The sequence below is a fragment of the Acinonyx jubatus genome, chromosome B4 (assembly GCF_027475565.1).
Source record: "Acinonyx jubatus isolate Ajub_Pintada_27869175 chromosome B4, VMU_Ajub_asm_v1.0, whole genome shotgun sequence".
NCBI classification, from domain to species: domain Eukaryota; kingdom Metazoa; phylum Chordata; class Mammalia; order Carnivora; family Felidae; genus Acinonyx; species Acinonyx jubatus.
In genome coordinates, this window is record NC_069387.1 from 5,396,228 (window position 1) to 5,413,312 (window position 17,085).

Here is a 17,085-nt window from a genome sequence, read left to right on the forward strand (position 1 = left end):
GTGGGGGACTGGGTTTTGCATCCACTGTCCCCCACGGTGCCTGGCGCGTTGTGTGGTGTGGTGAATGCCCCGTAAATGCTCCACGCTTCCCTGGGGCGCAGGCTGCTGGCTCAGTAGGTGAATGGCAGATCTGGGCCCCATGGCACGCGTGAGACCCTGCGCTGTCCTGGGGGATCGTGCGCAGGAATCACTGCCCCTGTTTCCGCGGGACCCGTGGCAGCCGCCCCTCCGCACAGCCTTAGCACGCTGCACCTGCAGACGGGGCAGTGGAAGCCGGTCCCTGGGAAGGTAGAGCGGCCCCAAGCAGCGTCGGGTCTGGGGGAAGCTGGGCTGCCTTCTGGGCTCGCAGCCCTGGGCGTGGAGGTCCGCTCTCCCGCCTCGGTGTCTCAGCAGAACCTCATTCAGGTTGGTGTTGCTGTGTAGGCTCGGTTTCCTTTTTTAGAGAGAGCTCCCAGATGTTGGTGGCTCCTTCTTCCCGGGGGGTCAGCTAAGCGTTCCCGCCTTTGTCCCCACAGTGTTCAACGTCGGGGAGTACCGCCGGGAGGCCGTCAAACAGTACAGCTCCTACAGCTTCTTTCGCCCCGACAACGAGGAGGCCATGAAAGTCCGCAAGTAAGGCCCGAGCTGCCGTGGGGGCCTGGGCTTGGGTTTGCTCGGCTTCCCGAAGCCGGGTTCTGTCGGAGAAAGAAGAAGCTGGTCTGCGGCGTGGCTCCGCTGTGGCCTTGACATGTGACCCCACCTCCGGGTGTGTTAGGACGAGGCGCCGCCTCCGTGAAACTCACTGCCTCCTCTGCTCCCAGAGGGTCTAACTCGGCCGCTGGTTGATACAAATCAGCAGCAGTGTCTCGTTGGGAGTGAACAAGGCCATTTTTGCGGAAAACCTTCCGCTTCCATTTGGAGAGGATTTTTCTTGTAAGCCCAGGGTGGTCGTGAAACCCAAGTGCCATGGCGCTCAACCCTGGCAAGTGTTGTAGGGTCACCTGGGAGCCTGGGGAGATCCGGATGTGGGCCGTGCCCTGCATAGAGCCGTGAGAATCCATGGGCCGGACCTGGGCGTCAGCTCTGTAAAAGCTCCCAGTGAGATCTCGGGGCGCAGCCCGGGCATGAGCCCCATTTCCCACGGGCAGCCGCAGCCGCTTGTCTGCGGGGCTGGACTGGGAGCCTGTGGGCCCGAGTGGACTGGGCCCCGCAGCCCTGGCCAGCCTGGCGGTTTCCTCACTCTGCTCGCTGGGATGAGCGGCGGGTTGCTGGGCCCTCCCCCGCCGGACGGGCTGGCGTGATGCGTGCTTTCTCTTCCTGCCTGTTGTAGGCAGTGCGCTCTGGCTGCCCTGAGAGACGTCAAAAGTTACCTGACGAAGGAAGGGGGCCAAATTGCAGTAAGTCCGGGGGCGGGGTGCCAGCTCTGTGTCCGAGGCCATAGCACACGGTGCCCTGGGGAGACAGAAGTGTAGGCACTGCCCCGGGCAGTGCCGAGAGCCGCCGCAGGGACACCTCGGAAAGGGACAAGTGCCTGTGGCCTGAGAGTTGAGGGGAGCGACGGCCTAGAGCAGCGCTGGGGGGGCCAGGAGAGTGGTTAGCGGGGGGGGGGCGGACCTGGGGCACGGCTGGTGCTGTGCTCTGTGCCCACCCCTCCCCTGTGTGCTGGGGCGGGGGGAAGGGGTGGACCGGGGTGGGGGCTGCCGCTGCGGTAGCCAGGGGTCCCTTCCACGTGCACCCTCCCCTGTGTGTAGCTGTTGTTCGTTGGCTCTAAGTACCCTACTGTTCATCTCAAACGTGGCCTCTCTTCACGGCCCTACCGTCTCCCCATCAGGTGTTCGATGCCACCAATACCACCAGAGAGAGGAGACACATGATCCTTCATTTTGCCAAAGAAAATGATTTCAAGGTGAGCGGAACTTGCTCTGGAGCATGCGGGAGCAGGGAAGGCAGCTCGGGGACGGGCTGAGTCCTGTGTCTCTGCTCCGGGCCTGGTTCTCTACCTCCCGCTGCTCTTGTTTTGCTGCGGACACATTGGGCCTTTCCTGTGGGGGCTCTGGGAGTGGGGGGACGGTTACCCAGACTAGGGTGTGGGATGGGCAAAGGACTCAGGGTTGAGCAGGTAGTTCTTTTTATGTGTTTGAGTGTTCGTAAATGGGGTCCTTCCTCCTCAAATGAGGTTGGTGACATCACAGTGACACCAGCGTCCGTGCTTTGTGTGTGTCACATTTGTGGTTTTCTAACTTTCCTCTTTGCTTTCTTCCAGGTGTTTTTTATTGAGTCTGTGTGCGATGACCCTATGGTTGTGGCCTCCAACATCATGGTAAGACAACGTAGGACCCCACTGTAGGGCGACAGTCTGAGAAAAGTGGGGAACCAGCTCGGGCCCAGAGCAGTAACTAGACGCTGAGAACGAGCCGGCTGTCCCAGCCTGTTGGTTTTGTCTGAGTCGTGGGACCGGGAAGGTGGGAGGTGTGGAGTGGTGTTTAATTTAGAAGCATGTTCTGTGACCTGCCCTGGCTTTATCTGGGGTCCTTGCAGGCGGTTGGCAGAAAGCAGCCTTTGCGGGACCTCAGAGATAAAAAGCAGGGGCCTGGGAACAGTTTCTGTGAGTGGCAGTAGCTTGGCAGCTGGGTGGGGACAGGGCTGCTTGGGACAAAGGGCAGCTCACCCTTCCAGAAGGGAAGGAAGGCAGCAGGCTGGACTCTCTTTAGCTGTGAAGGTCCCCAGTAGAAAAGAATGACTGTGTGTTGATAAAACTTCATAGGACACAACAGACTGAAAGGCAGAATCCCCAAGTGTGGGAAAAACGGGGGCAGTAAAACTATCTTCCTGCTGACCTGTCTGTAACATACCCTTCTCCTCGCCCTGTGCCGAGGGGAGGTTGCCCAGATAAACTGAGGGTAATTGGCAGCTTAATTTGATTAATTCTTAAGTTTTGTCACTTGAAAGCAATATACCATAAATGGAAGCAGTTACCATGAAGACTTTACCACAGGTCACTTTCTCATGTAGCTAATTTTCTGTGCAGCTTAAATACATGAGAATTAGCTGTGTCTCTAATGAAAAGCAGGTCTGATGCTTCTACAGGGAATGCTGGGGTTTGCTGCGTTACAAGCGCGCATCTTTAGAGGGTTGCTGAGGATTCATTGGCTTCCGATGTTGGAACTTTTCTCCAAGGCAGTGGGAATGTGTACAAGCATTTCTAAGAACGGAGTTCATAGCTCAGAAAGGGCTGTTCACATTGTGGAAAACCCAGATGCGTTTCATCGGGTCCAGAGGAAGAGGCCCAAAGGACGGGGAGGTAGAACAGAAGTTGCTGTGATCTGGACAAAGGGTTTTGCTACGTTCCTTTAGTTTCGTTCTACTAGCTTCGTCTTGGTAGCAAAGCACAGCGCGGACGCAGAGTGCATTTTCCGCAGTGAGCAGTCAGCACGTGCGTGGCTAGGAGCTCACCACCGATCTTGTCCTCTGTTAACGCATCCAGTCGTTCGCCCCGACCCTCCGGGTTCAGGAATCTTGTGTCTCCCATTAAGCCCCAGAGCATCTTTGCAGGGTAGGCCTTCCCAGCATGCTCTCTGGCGGCGGCCGTGCTAGGGAGAAAGGGATTTGGGAACTTAGATTGTTTTTCATCGTGGTAAAATATACAATTTACCGTCTTCACCGCGCAAGTGTTCAATCCCGTGGCACTCAGCACGCTCAGGTCTCTGCACCGTGGTCACCACCACGGATGCGCAGAACCTTTTTATCTTCCCAGACCGAGACTCTGCACCCGTGAAGCGCTGACTCCCCACTGAACTCAGGTTTTGTTTTCTAATGTTTATGTATTTATTTTGAGAGAGCGAGCACGTGAGCTGGGAAGGGGCAGAGAGAGAATCTCAAGCAGGCACTGCAGCCAGTGCAGAGCCTGATGCAGGGCTCGGTCTCACGAACCGTGAGATCATGACTTGAGCCAAAATCAAGAGTCAGACACTTAATCGACTCAGCCACCTAGGTGCCCCTGAACCCGGTTTTTTGTTTTTAAGAATATATATATTTTTGATGTCTTTATTTTTGTGAGAAAGAGAGAGTGTATGTGAGCAGGAGAGGGTCAGAGAGTGAGGGAGACAGAATGTCTCCGAGCTGTCAGCACAGAGCCCGACACAGGGCTCAAACTCACAAACTGTGAGATCGTGACCTGAACAAAGTCAGACACTTAACCGACTGACCACCCAGGCGCCCCTGAACTCATGTGTTTAAAGAGTGTCTGCCTGTCTCCTGGCAGTGGTGGTGGTTGTAGAGGAAAAGAGCACGTGCAGGAACAAATTTCGCTAAAATTTCACTGAATTTTGCTAAAAACCCTGCCAGGTTTCTCAGACCTACTGTTCACTTACAGGGGATGGGTGAGTCCGAGGGCTGTTTCTTCTGCTTTCTCTTCCCATAAGAGCAAACCTTAGAAAGGGCTGGGCCCGGTGGAGAAGCACTAGTTGGGGAGCAGTTACAAGCATGTGGTGCCCCATCCATGGGTGGTGGCAGGAAGAATCCTGCCTGGCGCACAGGGCAGGGCATCACCAGCAATTCGGGAGCGTGCCTTCGCTGACCGACAGCCTGGCCCTTGGTGTGGGGAGTGCTGCGGGTGTGGATCCAGAACTCGAATTGAGGCTTGGCGGTCTGGGGATGACCTGGCTGCCGGGTTGACCCCGAATCGTGGCCCCATTCGGATGTGTTCAGTAGAAGCCTGTGGCTTTCCTGTGTACGTCCTTCCAGGGAGCGATCCCCTGTCCACTGTGGGTGCTCTGACTGTGTCATCACTGGGTTAGAACTCAAGCCCGGTGTATTTCTTTTTTTCTTTTCAACGCTGGGTGGGATCATCGTTACTCTGAGCTGGTCTGTACTTTCCCTGTTTCCGAGCCCCAAATCCCGCTTCGTCTAAGCAGAAAGCCTTCCAGCGTGATTCATCAGCTGCCTCTTTGTGGTGTTACAGGAAGTTAAAATCTCTAGCCCGGATTACAAAGATTGCAACTCAGCAGAAGCTATGGACGACTTCATGAAGAGAATTAGTTGCTACGAAGCCAGCTATCAGCCCCTCGACCCTGATAAGTGTGACAGGTAATAACGAAGAGGTGACTGTCTCTGACTCTTCTGCTTTGGTAGAGTTTGTTTGTTTTTTAGTGTTTTCGTGCTGTCCGTACAAAGCACTTGCTCCTGGATCCTTTTATAAACTGTCTTTTAAAACGTCTTTAAAAAAATCCTTGATTGCGTATTCCATGTGACTGTTTCTGGCACTAACTGTAGAAGCACAGAAGTACACACGTGAGCCCCGTCTTGCTCCTGTCCCCTTGACATGCGTGTCCTTTCTCTCTGCTCTGGTCTCCCGCCTCCCTCTCCCCTCTTCTGACCACACGCTGCTGTGGATAGTGCCCACGTGTTCTGTCTCCGAGAACACAGATTCAGTCTGCGCCCTCCCCTCGTGGGTCTGTGGGGGCTGAGTCTCTGCCATCGGCCGGGGCCATGGGGGTTTACACCCGGGCTGGCTGGGCTGGGCTGTGCTATCAGCAGAGTTCTGATCGGCTGGTCGCCTTCCCCGGCAGGGACCTGTCCTTGATCAAGGTGATCGACGTGGGCCGGAGGTTCTTGGTGAACAGAGTTCAGGACCACATTCAGAGCCGCATCGTGTACTACCTGATGAACATCCACGTGCAGCCCCGCACCATCTACCTGTGTCGGCACGGCGAGAGCGAGCACAACCTCCAGGGCAAGATCGGAGGGGACTCGGGTCTGTCCAGCCGGGGCAGGAAGGTAGGGGGAGCCGGGGGCAAGGCGGGCTGCCGAGGGGCTGGGTGCATCCCGTGTGTGCAGCGTGCGTGTGTGTGTGCATGCATGCATGTATGTGTGTGTGTGATAGTGTAGTCACGCCCCTGACGCGGAATGAGACAGGTCTTGCTCTGCTTCTCCAGGAGGGGCAGGAGCCTGAGTCAGGCCGTGTCCCTCTGTCCCACACCCTTGCAGTTTGCCAATGCCCTGAGCAAGTTTGTGGAGGAGCAGAACCTGAAGGACCTCAAGGTGTGGACCAGCCAGCTGAAAAGCACCATCCAGACGGCGGAAGCCCTGCGTCTCCCCTACGAACAGTGGAAGGCGCTCAACGAGATCGACGCCGTGAGTGCCGGGGCCTGGCCTTGGCCAGGGGGAGCGGGAGGGCACGGAGGTCTCTCCCCTGGGAAACGAGAGCCTGCGCAGACCCGCACGTGCCACGTTGAGCGACTCGAGGTGACGTCTGGGTGTTCCCGCCAGGGTGTCTGTGAGGAGATGACCTACGAGGAGATCAGGGACACCTACCCTGAGGAGTACACTCTGCGGGAGCAGGACAAGTACTACTACCGCTACCCCACCGGGGAGGTACGTGTGCCCGCTCTCGCCCGCGTCACTCGGTGCAGCCGGCGTGTACTGTGCGCACGGGAGCTGGTGACAGGCCAGGCTGAGAGAGGGCCGCGGGGGGCCCAGGTGGCCCCATTCGGGTAACTGTGCTCAGCAGCCACGTGCTCTGGGAGGAAGGGGCAGGAAGGGCTCTTGCATCCCGCCTGCCCCTTACGCCTTCTGATGCCTGTTCCCGGCGCTCTCCCTTCCGAATCCAGGTTTCCTAAACTGAACCTTGTAAACGGCTCCAGGAGAGGCACAGGTGTATTTTCCCGTGAGCACCAGCGAGAGATGTGTCTCTCAGATGAGCCCATGGTGACGTGGGAGGCAATAGCAGTCAAGGGTGATGGCTCACCCTGTGCGCGGGTTCTCCTTTGCAGATGCGATGGCAACTGTGTCATCTCAGGTCCCGCGCATCACTGATTCGCTGAGGGAGCCCTGGACGCAGCCTCCGGGTGATGCTCTGGTGTCGGCTGCAGGCAGCCTGGTGACACCTGGCGGGTCCTTGCTGTCTGCGGGCCGTCTCGGTTGTCTGTCACGTTTCAGTTTCCTCCTGCTCAGGGTGCTCACCTCCTCCGTGGCCCTTGTTCCCGGAACCTGATCAGTGAGAGAACAAGGGAGACCACAGAGGGATGGGCGTGAGCAGGAACCTTGGTAGCCTTAAAAGTCACATGCCCACCCATTTTTTTCAATTTTTTTTTTTTAATTGAGCGAAAGTTCACACAATATAAAACTCACTAAAGTATACGATTCAGTGGTTTTTAGGTGTATTCATAGTACCGGGCAACCATTACCACAAATTCTAGAACATTCCATCATTCCCAAAAGAAACCCTAGCCTGTTCCCCTCTCCCCCAAGCCCTGGAAACCAAGGGTCTACTTCCCGTCTCTGTGGCATTGCTTACTGTGTACGTTTGACAGAAGGGGGTCATACAACATGTGGTCACACTGTGTATGACTTCTCTCACTCAGGGGACGTTTTCAGGGTCCCCCACGTTATCAGCGTGTATCCGGTCGTCAGTCCCTCATCCCCCCGCGTGGAGAATTAGGAGGCAGCCGTTAGAGGGAGGACGGCGCGTTTATGTTCTGGCAGGGGATGCGTCATATCCTCACCAACACCGGGACGGCCTCCCTTTTCTAAGAAGCCAGTCGATGTGGGTCCCCGGGGGCCCTGAGGGGTGCAGCCCTGAAACACCGCCGGCTGTGGATCGATTACCCATCCGATCGATGGCGTGTTCTCTGGTTTCTAACGGGGGGAAGGGGCGTGGCTGAGGCGGCAGAGCCCCGCCCCGCCCGCGTGCGCCTCTGCAGCAGCACCGACGGGTCCCTCTGTCTTGCAGTCGTACCAGGACCTGGTGCAGCGCCTGGAGCCGGTGATCATGGAGCTGGAGCGGCAGGAGAACGTGCTGGTCATCTGCCATCAGGCCGTCCTGCGTTGCCTCCTCGCCTACTTCCTGGATAAGAGCGCAGGTGCCGCCGACCCCTCCCCCCCCCCACCCCGCCCAAGCCTGCTCTGGGTGGTGGGGGCGACGGGGGAGCCCGTGGAGTTCCGAGAAAGGGCGGAGGGAAGCCAGCCTTTGAGTTGGGGGACGTCGCCGACCAGCACCTTCCCCACGGGACCACGCGGGGTCTCTCTCCTTGCGGGGTTCACTGCTGCTGAGCATTCGGAAAGGCCTCGGCCGCGCCTCCTGCTGGAGCTTTCAGAGCACAGCCTCCCGCAGGCCCCCAGCCTCTCACCTCTGGGGTGGGGGGGGAGGGGCGGGGCGGGGGCAGCCCACCTCTAAAGAACAAAGAGCCCGGAAAACTCTAATGAGACTCTTAAAATTTAAGCCTATGTCTACCCGAGGCTCACTTGAATCCTGACACACCTAAATTGTTCGGGGAATGATTTCTTTTTTAAGTTTATGTATTTATTTTGAGAGAGAGAGCGGGAGATAGAGAATGCTAAGCTGGCTCCGAGCTGTCAGCACAGAGATCATGACCTGAGCCGAAACCAATAGTCGGACGCTTAGTTGACTGAGCCAGCCAGGCACCCCTGATTTTTTTTTTTTTTAACTCTAGTGCACCGTGCAAGGGTGGGCTTGGGGTTTGTTTTGATTCTCGTCTTTTGGCTAGTGGTTTTCCTAGGCTGCCTGCCTGGAGCAGGGGGCGTGTGTGTAGCGGGGAGGAGGAGACACCCCTGTCTCCCACTCGGCCTGGACTCCAGGGGCACAGACGACAGGCAGAAGCTCTCACTGGGGACCTGTGTGTATCTGTCCTCAAGGCTCCTAGCTGATCGCGAGGCCTTTTCTTTTCAGAGGAGATGCCTTACCTGAAATGCCCCCTTCACACCGTCCTGAAACTGACACCTGTTGCTTACGGTGAGTATGGGGACACAGCCCCGGCCAAGATGTCCCCTGGGACGCTGGCTCCTGGTGGCTCTGGGGCTGTCAGCGGCCTGTGCCCTCTAACCGGAAGCCAACCCCTGTCCCCCCCCCCCCCCCCCAGGTTGCCGCGTAGAGTCCATCTACCTGAACGTGGAGTCTGTGAGCACACACCGGGAGAGGTCAGAGGTGAGTCTAAACGCCCCCTGCCTCCTGCTCCCCAGCGTCCCCGTCCTGGCCTCCGTCCCTAGAGGGTCCCTGTCGAGTGACAGGGCCAGGGGGTGTGAGCACTCGAGAGGTCCCCGTGTTGAGTTGCCTGCAATTGAACCTGTGTCTTTTAGCGGGTTCTCTCTGGAGTAGTAGTTGGTTTGAGATTGGCCGGCCTTTGTGACCTCCTCCCCTGCTCTTCCTCAGCTACCGTGTGTTCCTATCTCGTGTTTATATGTGGCTGCTTGGCATTTTCTCTTTCTCACTTCGCATGCTTTTCCCCCCCATTTCGACTTAACCCATGACGTGAGTATTAAAGAGGGAGACGCATCCTGCGCTTTCAAGAGTAGGCGTAGTTACCGTCGTCTTTTCCTTTGGGGCAGCTGAGATGCCTTCCAGGTTCTAGAGTCACTGGTTCACACGGGATTAGCAAATCCACTCAGTCGTCTGTGTACACTTCGGTGCAGAATTACCAAGAAGATGGAAATCGTGGAAAGGAGGTGGGAGGGCAGAGACCAGGTGGTTTGGGCAGGAGGGACTCGGGGCATGGTGGGTGGAGGCTTTCTGCAGGAGGCCCCGGCGGTAGAGCAGATTGCTGCCCCGGACGCGGTCGGGAAGGAACGTTGGGTTGACTTTGTACCGAGTGTCAAACAACAGCTGACCGTTTCCCTCACACAGAGCGTGGTGTTCCCGTCCGAGCAGGACACCTCTCTGTTTCCCAAGGAGCTCGGTCCGAAGGTCTTGGCCTTAAAATCCCAGCTTCCGCCAGCTTGTCCGGCCGGGTGGCCACAGGGGAAGCGGGTGGGCCAGCCTTGGCCCTGTAACGGCCCCCACTTCTGAACGTGGGTGGTGGGGTCCCACCTTTCTTCCCGGCCTGACTCCACCGGCGGGGCTGGGCCGGAACGGGGCTCCGATGGCCCCTGCACACGCTTGCCTGTGCCTAACTGGGGCAGTGTCGAGGGAGACAGAGCTCTGCGCAGGCCCCTGGGCTAGAGGCTGCAGAGCCACAGGCCTGGGGACACAGGTCCTCGCTCCACTGTGTCGTCACTTGGCGGGAACGCTCGTGTTTGGGCCTCGCTTGCCTTGCTGCCCACCTCGGGGTTTCTGCACCTTTAGTCCCCTGGCAGGGGTTGAAGCCGGCACTCCTCGTCCCAAGCCGGGGGGGCAGTGATGGGCAGCGGGCGCTGTTCCTTGTCTGCTGTGCAGATCCTGGCTCACAGTCAGCGCAGGGAGTCTGGCACCGACACCTTCTCCTCCCTGCCCTCAGTGGTGGACCTGAGCCTCCCACTCAGGCCTCCCTCCCCCTTCCTTGGCTCTCTTGGAGGCTGGCGGCCAGGTTCTTTTCTCCGACCTCATCATCTGCCGCCTTTGAATGACTGTCTGCAGAGCTGGTCTTGTGTTCTCCCTTCGCCTGCCTTGAATGTGTTGCGCTTGTCCGAGTGGGTGTCTTGGAATGTTCCGGCACAGGGGCTCAGGAGGTCATCCCTTGTTCTTGCAGACTGGGGACGCAGGACAGCATGGCACCCCTGCTGGTCCCTGGGGCCAGTCGCCGCGGTCAGTCTCGTATCTGGGAAATCCAGAAGCAGAGAAACGTTTTTGGTTTGGTTTGGGGTTTTTTTGGCTTATATACTTCCCCACTCCTTGTAACTGTCGCCTTCTCTCTTTTGTCTTTGTCTCGCTTAGGATGCAAAGAAGGGACCTAACCCGCTCATGAGACGCAATAGTGTCACCCCACTAGCCAGCCCCGAGCCCACCAAAAAGCCTCGCATCAACAGCTTTGAGGAGCATGTGGCTTCTCCCTCCGCTGCCCTGCCCAACTGCCTGCCCCCGGAGGTGCCCACGCAGCTGCCTGGACAAGTGCGTTCTCCCCTCTCCTTCCTCACAGTCAGTCTGGGTCGGGAGGAGAGCAGCCGTGGGCAGCGCGTGTGGGCGGTGGACGGGGAGAACGTGGGCACGCCCTCCCACGAGGTCCGTGACACCCTGGGGTCCTTCCTCGCCGACCTGAGCGTGCACACCTCTTTCCTGAGGAGCAGAAAACTGGGCAGAGCAGAAGAAATGGCCGAGTCTGCGTCCCGCTCACATTCCCAAACCCTTTGTTTTCTCAAACAAGATTGAAGACAAAACCCTAGAAGTTTCCATTCAGCTCTGGGCCCTTGGTCATGTGTGGCCTGAGGACGTCTTTTCTGTCCCAGGCCAGTGGCTGAGGACCTTCCTTACGTGCTCCCTTGCATCCGGTCCCCAGTTAGAGAAAAGCGTGTCCCCCTCCAGAGCCGGGTTAGAACCTGGACAGCCAGACCCGCAGGATGGCCTGGGAACAGCCACTTTCTTTCATCACGTAGTTACTTTAGCAGGTAGTAAAAACACCAGTAAGCAAAAACCTAGCTAGATTTTCCTTGTGTCATATGCTACGGAGATTAAAAGCTGAAGGCTCTTGGCTGCTGGACATTAAGATTTATTTTTTTCAGAAGAGCAGTCTTTTCCTCGGTGACAGCCAAGAATCTTTGCCAACACGTGAGACATAGAAACTCCTGGGCACATATTTGGGGGCCACCTTGAGGCCTCCCCCCCCCCCACCTCCACTCCCACCCACCACATCTGGGCTCTTAACAGATAACTCACGGGCTGAATTTTGAGTCAGACTTACGAACTCCGTGCTGAGGCCCACAGACTTATCCTGCATTTCTCCTCAAGCTCATTTGAATTGTGTGGTGTCTGGAATTGGGATGGGGGGGAGAGGGCCGTGCAGCCTCGGGGAGGCCACCGAACCTCTTCAGGCCTCAGTTTTCCCATCTGCGGAATGGGGGCGTGGCACCTACTGCAAGAGGCAGGGCCAGCGAGGTAGTTCGTGCTGAGTGGCCGACACGCTGGTGTCCCCCACAGGCAGTAGCTGTAGGATTTTACTGCGTTTTTCTGTGAAGGCTGAGAACCGAAGTGGTCTGCCTGTGACGCCCAGTTGTGGTGGAGACCGTGGGGTCATAGTTGGAAGTTCAGCGGCTGCTGTCGCAGACACGCGGGGGGCACTGGCCTGGGCCGGGGTTGGATGGTATGTGGGGCCGACCCGGAGGAGGGTCACGGAGGACGCGTGGCTGGGGCTCCCCCGACTTGGACGGGACTGTCCTTTTGAGGTGGCCAGGCCAAATCCCCGGGACGTCTGGAAGCCGTTGGGTGGGCCAGGCCGGGAGGCCGGACAGGGCTTCGTGTCTCCACAGAGGATGCCTTGGTTTCGAATGACTCGGGGCCTGTACCCTGTCCTCTACTGACTTCTCTCTCTCCGCTTTTTCTCTCTGCAGCCTTTGCTAGGGAAAGCCTGTTTGTAAGTATTTTTCTCTGAATCGTTTTGCCACTCGCCCCTCTTTCTCCTTGCTTGCGGGTTTGGCCTTTTGCCTGTGAAAATGCTGCGGGTGATGACGGGTTTTGTCATATCTGATAGAGAAGGATGGGCATGGGGGCGGAGGGAGGGAGGATCCATGAACTTCTAGAAAAGGAGACAAGAAGCCACACGGCCCAGCTGCCTTCAGCGCGTCTGGCTGCCGGCACTTGCCGCACACGGCTGGCTTCTCGCACGCCCCTCGGGGTCCCGGTTACCAGTGCTCGCGGTGGCCCGTGGCTTGACAGAAGTCTGCTTTTTCCTTCAGAGTCAGATTTCCGTGCCAGGCTGGGTCTTCTGCCCCTTGCATTGTCTTTTAAGTTCTGTGCCTCCCCTTGGAGAGGCCTTGCGTGTTAGAAGGCAAAATCTGCAAAACAAACGGAGGACAGACTCTTGGTGGGAGTGCGGTGGGGGCTGCAGCCCTGAAGCCCCCCCCCTTCTGTCCTCGTAGAGGCTCCCGGACCCTGACACCCTGGGAAACCGTAGTTCTGGGTCCGGTTGTCCTGTACCAGCACGTGCTTAGCCTTAACGGTCACGTTCAGGGTCAGGTGCAGCGTTCCGGTCAGACCCTTGGTTTCCCCTCTCCTTCAGCCGGAGCTCTCCCTGCAGGAAGTTTCTGGTTAAGGGTCCGCCGGAGCGCCTGCTGGATAATTCAGTGTCTCCGCTGTTCCAGTGCGCCTCACCCCAGCCCCTCAGGTCACACCTGCCCGTCCTCCCTTTTGCTGATTAAGTTCTTTTCGCCACTTGATGCAAAAACTGAGCTGGCTTGAGGAGTCCAGCCTGTCAGCTTCAAATCGGGGCTTGTTCTTGGAAAATAGTAGCAGAGCATGGTGCTTCGATTCCGTGGCACCGCCTGCGGGGAAATCTATTTTGGGATACTGGACAGCTCACGGCGAAAGTGCTTGCTCACGTGTGTTCCGTGCCTTTGGGCCTTAAAATAAGCCCAGGAGGTCTGCAGGGCAGTTCTGTCCCTTTTACCAGATGACCGAGGGGGAGGCACCTGCCTACGGCTGGCCAGCCAGTCAGTAGCAGAACCAGGACTTGAACGGGTCTCCTGGTCCTGAAGGCTGACTGCTTTCTCTCTGCTGGTTTCTGGGAACGGTCAAGGGACTGCTCACCTACCCCTGTCCCGGGCAGCTGTGAGGCACCGGGCCGAGCTGTTGGGTTTCCTTTCTAGCCCTTGCAGGGTCCCCATGCAGCCGCCCTCCACGGCTGGGTGTGTAACTGTCCGTTTAATTCAGTCTTAAAGACGAACCGCCCTATGTCTGGTACCTCCTTGAAGTCAGGCGTAGAACACGGAGTGCGTCTAGATCAAGAGTTCCCCTTGGTGAAAACGGGCCTTTGGATTTGGAGCCTTCCGCTTTTGCCTCTGTGCATATTCTGTTCTTTTTGGACCGTGGCCTGATGTTGCCAGGAAAGAGCTCTTCCTGCTGGGAGGGTCCTCTCAGGCACATCCCCCCACCTTCCGAGGTTGACCTTGCCCGTCTCTGTGGCTAATAGTGCTTCCAGCTAGAATGCCTCCAGTTCAGCAGAAGTGTCTCCTCTGGACCCGCCACGCCACTCTGGGGTCCCAGCATCCAGCCCAGCCTGGGAGCGTGGGCCCGTGTCTGGGATTGCAGACTCCACAACTTACCGCTAAAATCGAACTGAGCCGGGCTTGGATCTCGGTTTTACTACCTTCTCTCTTTAGAATTCTGGGCGAGGTGACGCAATTCTGGCACATCTACTTCCTTGTCCGTAAGGTGGAGGCGGTGACACGTTGAGGTGTTTTTGATCAGGAGGGTATACACGTAGCACTTAGCAGAGTGCCCGGTGCGTATTCAGGGTCCAGCGGAGCATAGTCGTTATCGTGGGGAAGGTAGTGCCCTGCACTTTGGGGGGATGCCCGAGGCCCCTGGGCTTGCACTTGCTCTCTATTTTGATGCCCCCCCCCCCCCCCCCCCGCCCCGCCGTCCCTTCCACACAGGCCAGTAGGATTTCTTCTGAGTAGCAGGAGCACCGGGAGCCTGGGGAGTGTGGGGCACCCCTGGGGGCTTACGGGTCGTGGCCTGAGGACACCAGCGATCGTGGCTTCATGGTGAAACTGTCACGGTCGGTGACGATAGCCCAGATGGATGCAGCGCCCTGGGGGGCCACACTAGTGCTCCCGGCCACCAGACCATCCGGCCATCCTTGATTTTTAAGTTTCAAATGCGCACTGAAAAGAAGATAGTACTAAAGATGTTTTGTTTTGTTTTTCTTTTCCAACATGTTTTCTTCCCTTCCCCCCACTATGCTTGAAAGACGAACTGTTTGTCACATTTTCTCAAAGTTTTCTCCCTACTAACCTTGGAAAGGTAAATGGCTCGGTGCATGCCCCTCTCTGTCCCCTCTGCATCTCCCCGAGTCATGGCATCTCAGCCTGTCAGGGCATCTTGGTCTGTGTGACGACGGGCCATCGTGCAGTATGTGACTCATACACCCGTGCCGGATGACTTGTGTCTTTCAAGAGCAGCACCATTGTCTCGAGGTCCTCTCTCTCTCTCTCTCTCGTTCCCTCCTTCCCCTCTGTGTGGCCTGAGCCAGGGCACCATGAGTGAGTGACGTGACGTGGTCCCCAGTGTCATTGTTGCATCTATCATCCGTGGGCGCTCGGAGCCTTGGGCGCGAGATGTCTGAGGGTGGGTTGAAGCCGGCAGGTGCAGCGGGACCTGGCAGCATTCCGGGCTCTGACCCCATATCGGGGGAGACTGGGTGCAAGGCCACAGGGTCCTCCTGGGAGACCCCCCACTCACAGACACTGTCTGATGTGCTCGTGACTGGAGGGTCGGGTGGCCTGGGCGGAGTCGGGCTGAGAGCGGGCTCAGGTCTGAGTGCGGGTTCTGCGAGTCCCTAGAGGTTTCTCCACGGTGGGCCCTTGGTTCTGCCTGGAGGGGAATGGGCTGCCATGATCCTGCATATGTGCGTGCCCAGCGTCCACGCTCCCCTCACCCTGTCCCTTTAAGACAGTCTCGGTGGACACAGGGAGGGAAAGAACACTTACAAAAGTGGTGTTTTCTTTCTTTGCGGCGGATTCAAGTCAGGCAGAGAGCCTGCTGCTGTGCAGTGGCAGCTGTCATCTGTTCCCAGCCGATTGAAAAACTATTTTTTTTAACGTTGAGAGAGAGAGAGTGTGAGCAGGGGAGGGGCAGGGAGAGAGGGAGAGAGAGAATCCCAGGCACAGAGCCCGACGTGGGGCTCAAACTCACGACCCATGAGATTGTGACCTAAGCCAAAATCAAGAGTCAGCCACCACCCCGAAGAACATTTTTAAGGGGTTTTTGATTCTGGCAGCTTCTCAGGGGTGGGACTTGTGGCCAAGATTGCTTTTGTTGGAACAGGAAGAGAGCTTTAGTGAGTGACACCTGCCTTCTCTGCCTGGGTCCTCCCCTGTGACGTCCACTCAGCCCAGGGCACCTGTGTTCTAGCTGCTGAGCCCATGTTCCTAGAATGTGGGTTCTGGGGGCTGGAGCATACGGTCTACCTGAACCCTGTTGGGAGGAGAGTCCCGACTCGTCCCCTGCCCGGCTGCGGGCAGCAGGAGGGCCCTGGGTGCGGGCGGGGGCGATCTCGAGGCGCGAAAGGGCCAGGCCCTGGAGGCTTCCTTAGGTGCTGGCGCTCAGTGCTCCCCAGAGCTCTGACCCGCCAGGGCCACCCCACCCCCCTTCCCCATTTAGAGGCAGATGCCTGGCCTCCCCCGGCCTTGCCAGGCCCTTCTCCCGGGCAGCTCTGGGCTTAACCTCCGCCACATTCCCGGAGCCTCCCTGGGCTTTCTTCTGCCCAGTTGGTGAGGACGCCCACCCAGGGTTGTGTTTTTCTGTCTGGGTGAAGTGGGCGGTCTCACATGCATGGCTTTGGTCTTGAGAAGCCTAGTCGACAGGAAATGCTAATTCCCGTTCCTCGCCCCTCTCTTCTCCTGGAAACAGAACATGAAGAGCACCCAGAGTGGCATCGACACCAGGATGCACTGAGGCAGGCCCGTCGGCTCCGTGCCAGTTCTGTTCCTGCAGCTTCTCCTTAGTGCTTTTCCACCCGCCCGAGGCCAGCCATCCCCAGGACGTCTTCCGAACAGGGTGGGTGGTGTAGAAGAGGGGCCCGCCACTCAGACAGAACCGTGCCCCCGACGGCGGCTGAGACCCCAGGAGGCCCCTCCCGTGTGCGCACCCCGCGCTGGCGGCCCCCCCCACCCCCCGCCCCCAGCCTCGCTGACCCCCCACGAGGCTCGGAAAGGACAATGAGCGGTGCAAGAGGGCAGAGAGGGCCCTGAGGAGGGGACGGTGGCCTCCAGGCTCTTCTGTTTTGTTTCGTTTCTGTGATCCTGACCTGGTATGTTCCCAGCCTGGGGAGAGGACACGGGCCCCAGAATCCTAAAATCGAAGGGGGTCTAGTTGCTGAAGAAGAAGGGATGTTGAAAACTGTCACAAGGCTCTTCTGTGAGTCGTGGCCCCGGACGTTGCCTCGTGAGGGCAGGACTCGGGCGCGTGCTGGGTTGGGGCCGGTCCCAGAGAAGGAGGGTGAAGGCTCTGAGCCACCGTGCAGTGCGTCCACAGCTTGCTGGGTCTGCGTCCTGCCTCGGAAGAGGGTGACTCACGCACAGTGCGGTCGTGCAGGCGAAAGGAAAGGTTCTGCCGGAACAGTCCCGGGGCCTCACCCCCCCCAGGGAGCTCTGCTGTCTCTGCCCTCCCGCCTGGGCCCCAGGCCCCCCTGGAGCTGCTTGCTTTTGCACTTTTTCAACAGCAGAAGGCGGGACCATGTTTGGGGT

At 58.0% G+C, this 17,085-nt stretch overlaps 1 protein-coding gene across 5 annotated transcripts in view; it reads left to right on the top strand.

The window, feature by feature from the left end:
- PFKFB3 (6-phosphofructo-2-kinase/fructose-2,6-biphosphatase 3) overlaps positions 1-16,471 on the top strand; it is a 72,474-nt gene extending 56,003 nt beyond the window's left edge. For 2 of the 5 annotated variants that reach the window (XM_053225228.1, XM_053225226.1), the window contains exons 3-16: positions 516-612; positions 1,310-1,376; positions 1,811-1,885; positions 2,243-2,299; positions 4,940-5,064; positions 5,547-5,754; positions 5,965-6,111; positions 6,247-6,351; positions 7,709-7,838; positions 8,666-8,728; positions 8,856-8,920; positions 10,622-10,795; positions 12,229-12,251; positions 14,589-14,641. In XM_053225228.1, coding sequence (XP_053081203.1) covers positions 516-612; positions 1,310-1,376; positions 1,811-1,885; positions 2,243-2,299; positions 4,940-5,064; positions 5,547-5,754; positions 5,965-6,111; positions 6,247-6,351; positions 7,709-7,838; positions 8,666-8,728; positions 8,856-8,920; positions 10,622-10,795; positions 12,229-12,251; positions 14,589-14,631 — 1,379 coding nt within the window. In that variant the 3' untranslated portion in view covers positions 14,632-14,641. Of the gene's footprint in view, positions 1-515; positions 613-1,309; positions 1,377-1,810; positions 1,886-2,242; positions 2,300-4,939; positions 5,065-5,546; positions 5,755-5,964; positions 6,112-6,246; positions 6,352-7,708; positions 7,839-8,665; positions 8,729-8,855; positions 8,921-10,621; positions 10,796-12,228; positions 12,252-14,588; positions 14,642-16,249 lie in introns of those variants that run through there. The other 3 variants (XM_027073360.2, XM_027073359.2, XM_027073362.2) reach the window with 3 other exon arrangements.
- The last annotated feature ends 614 nt before the right edge of the window (positions 16,472-17,085 follow it).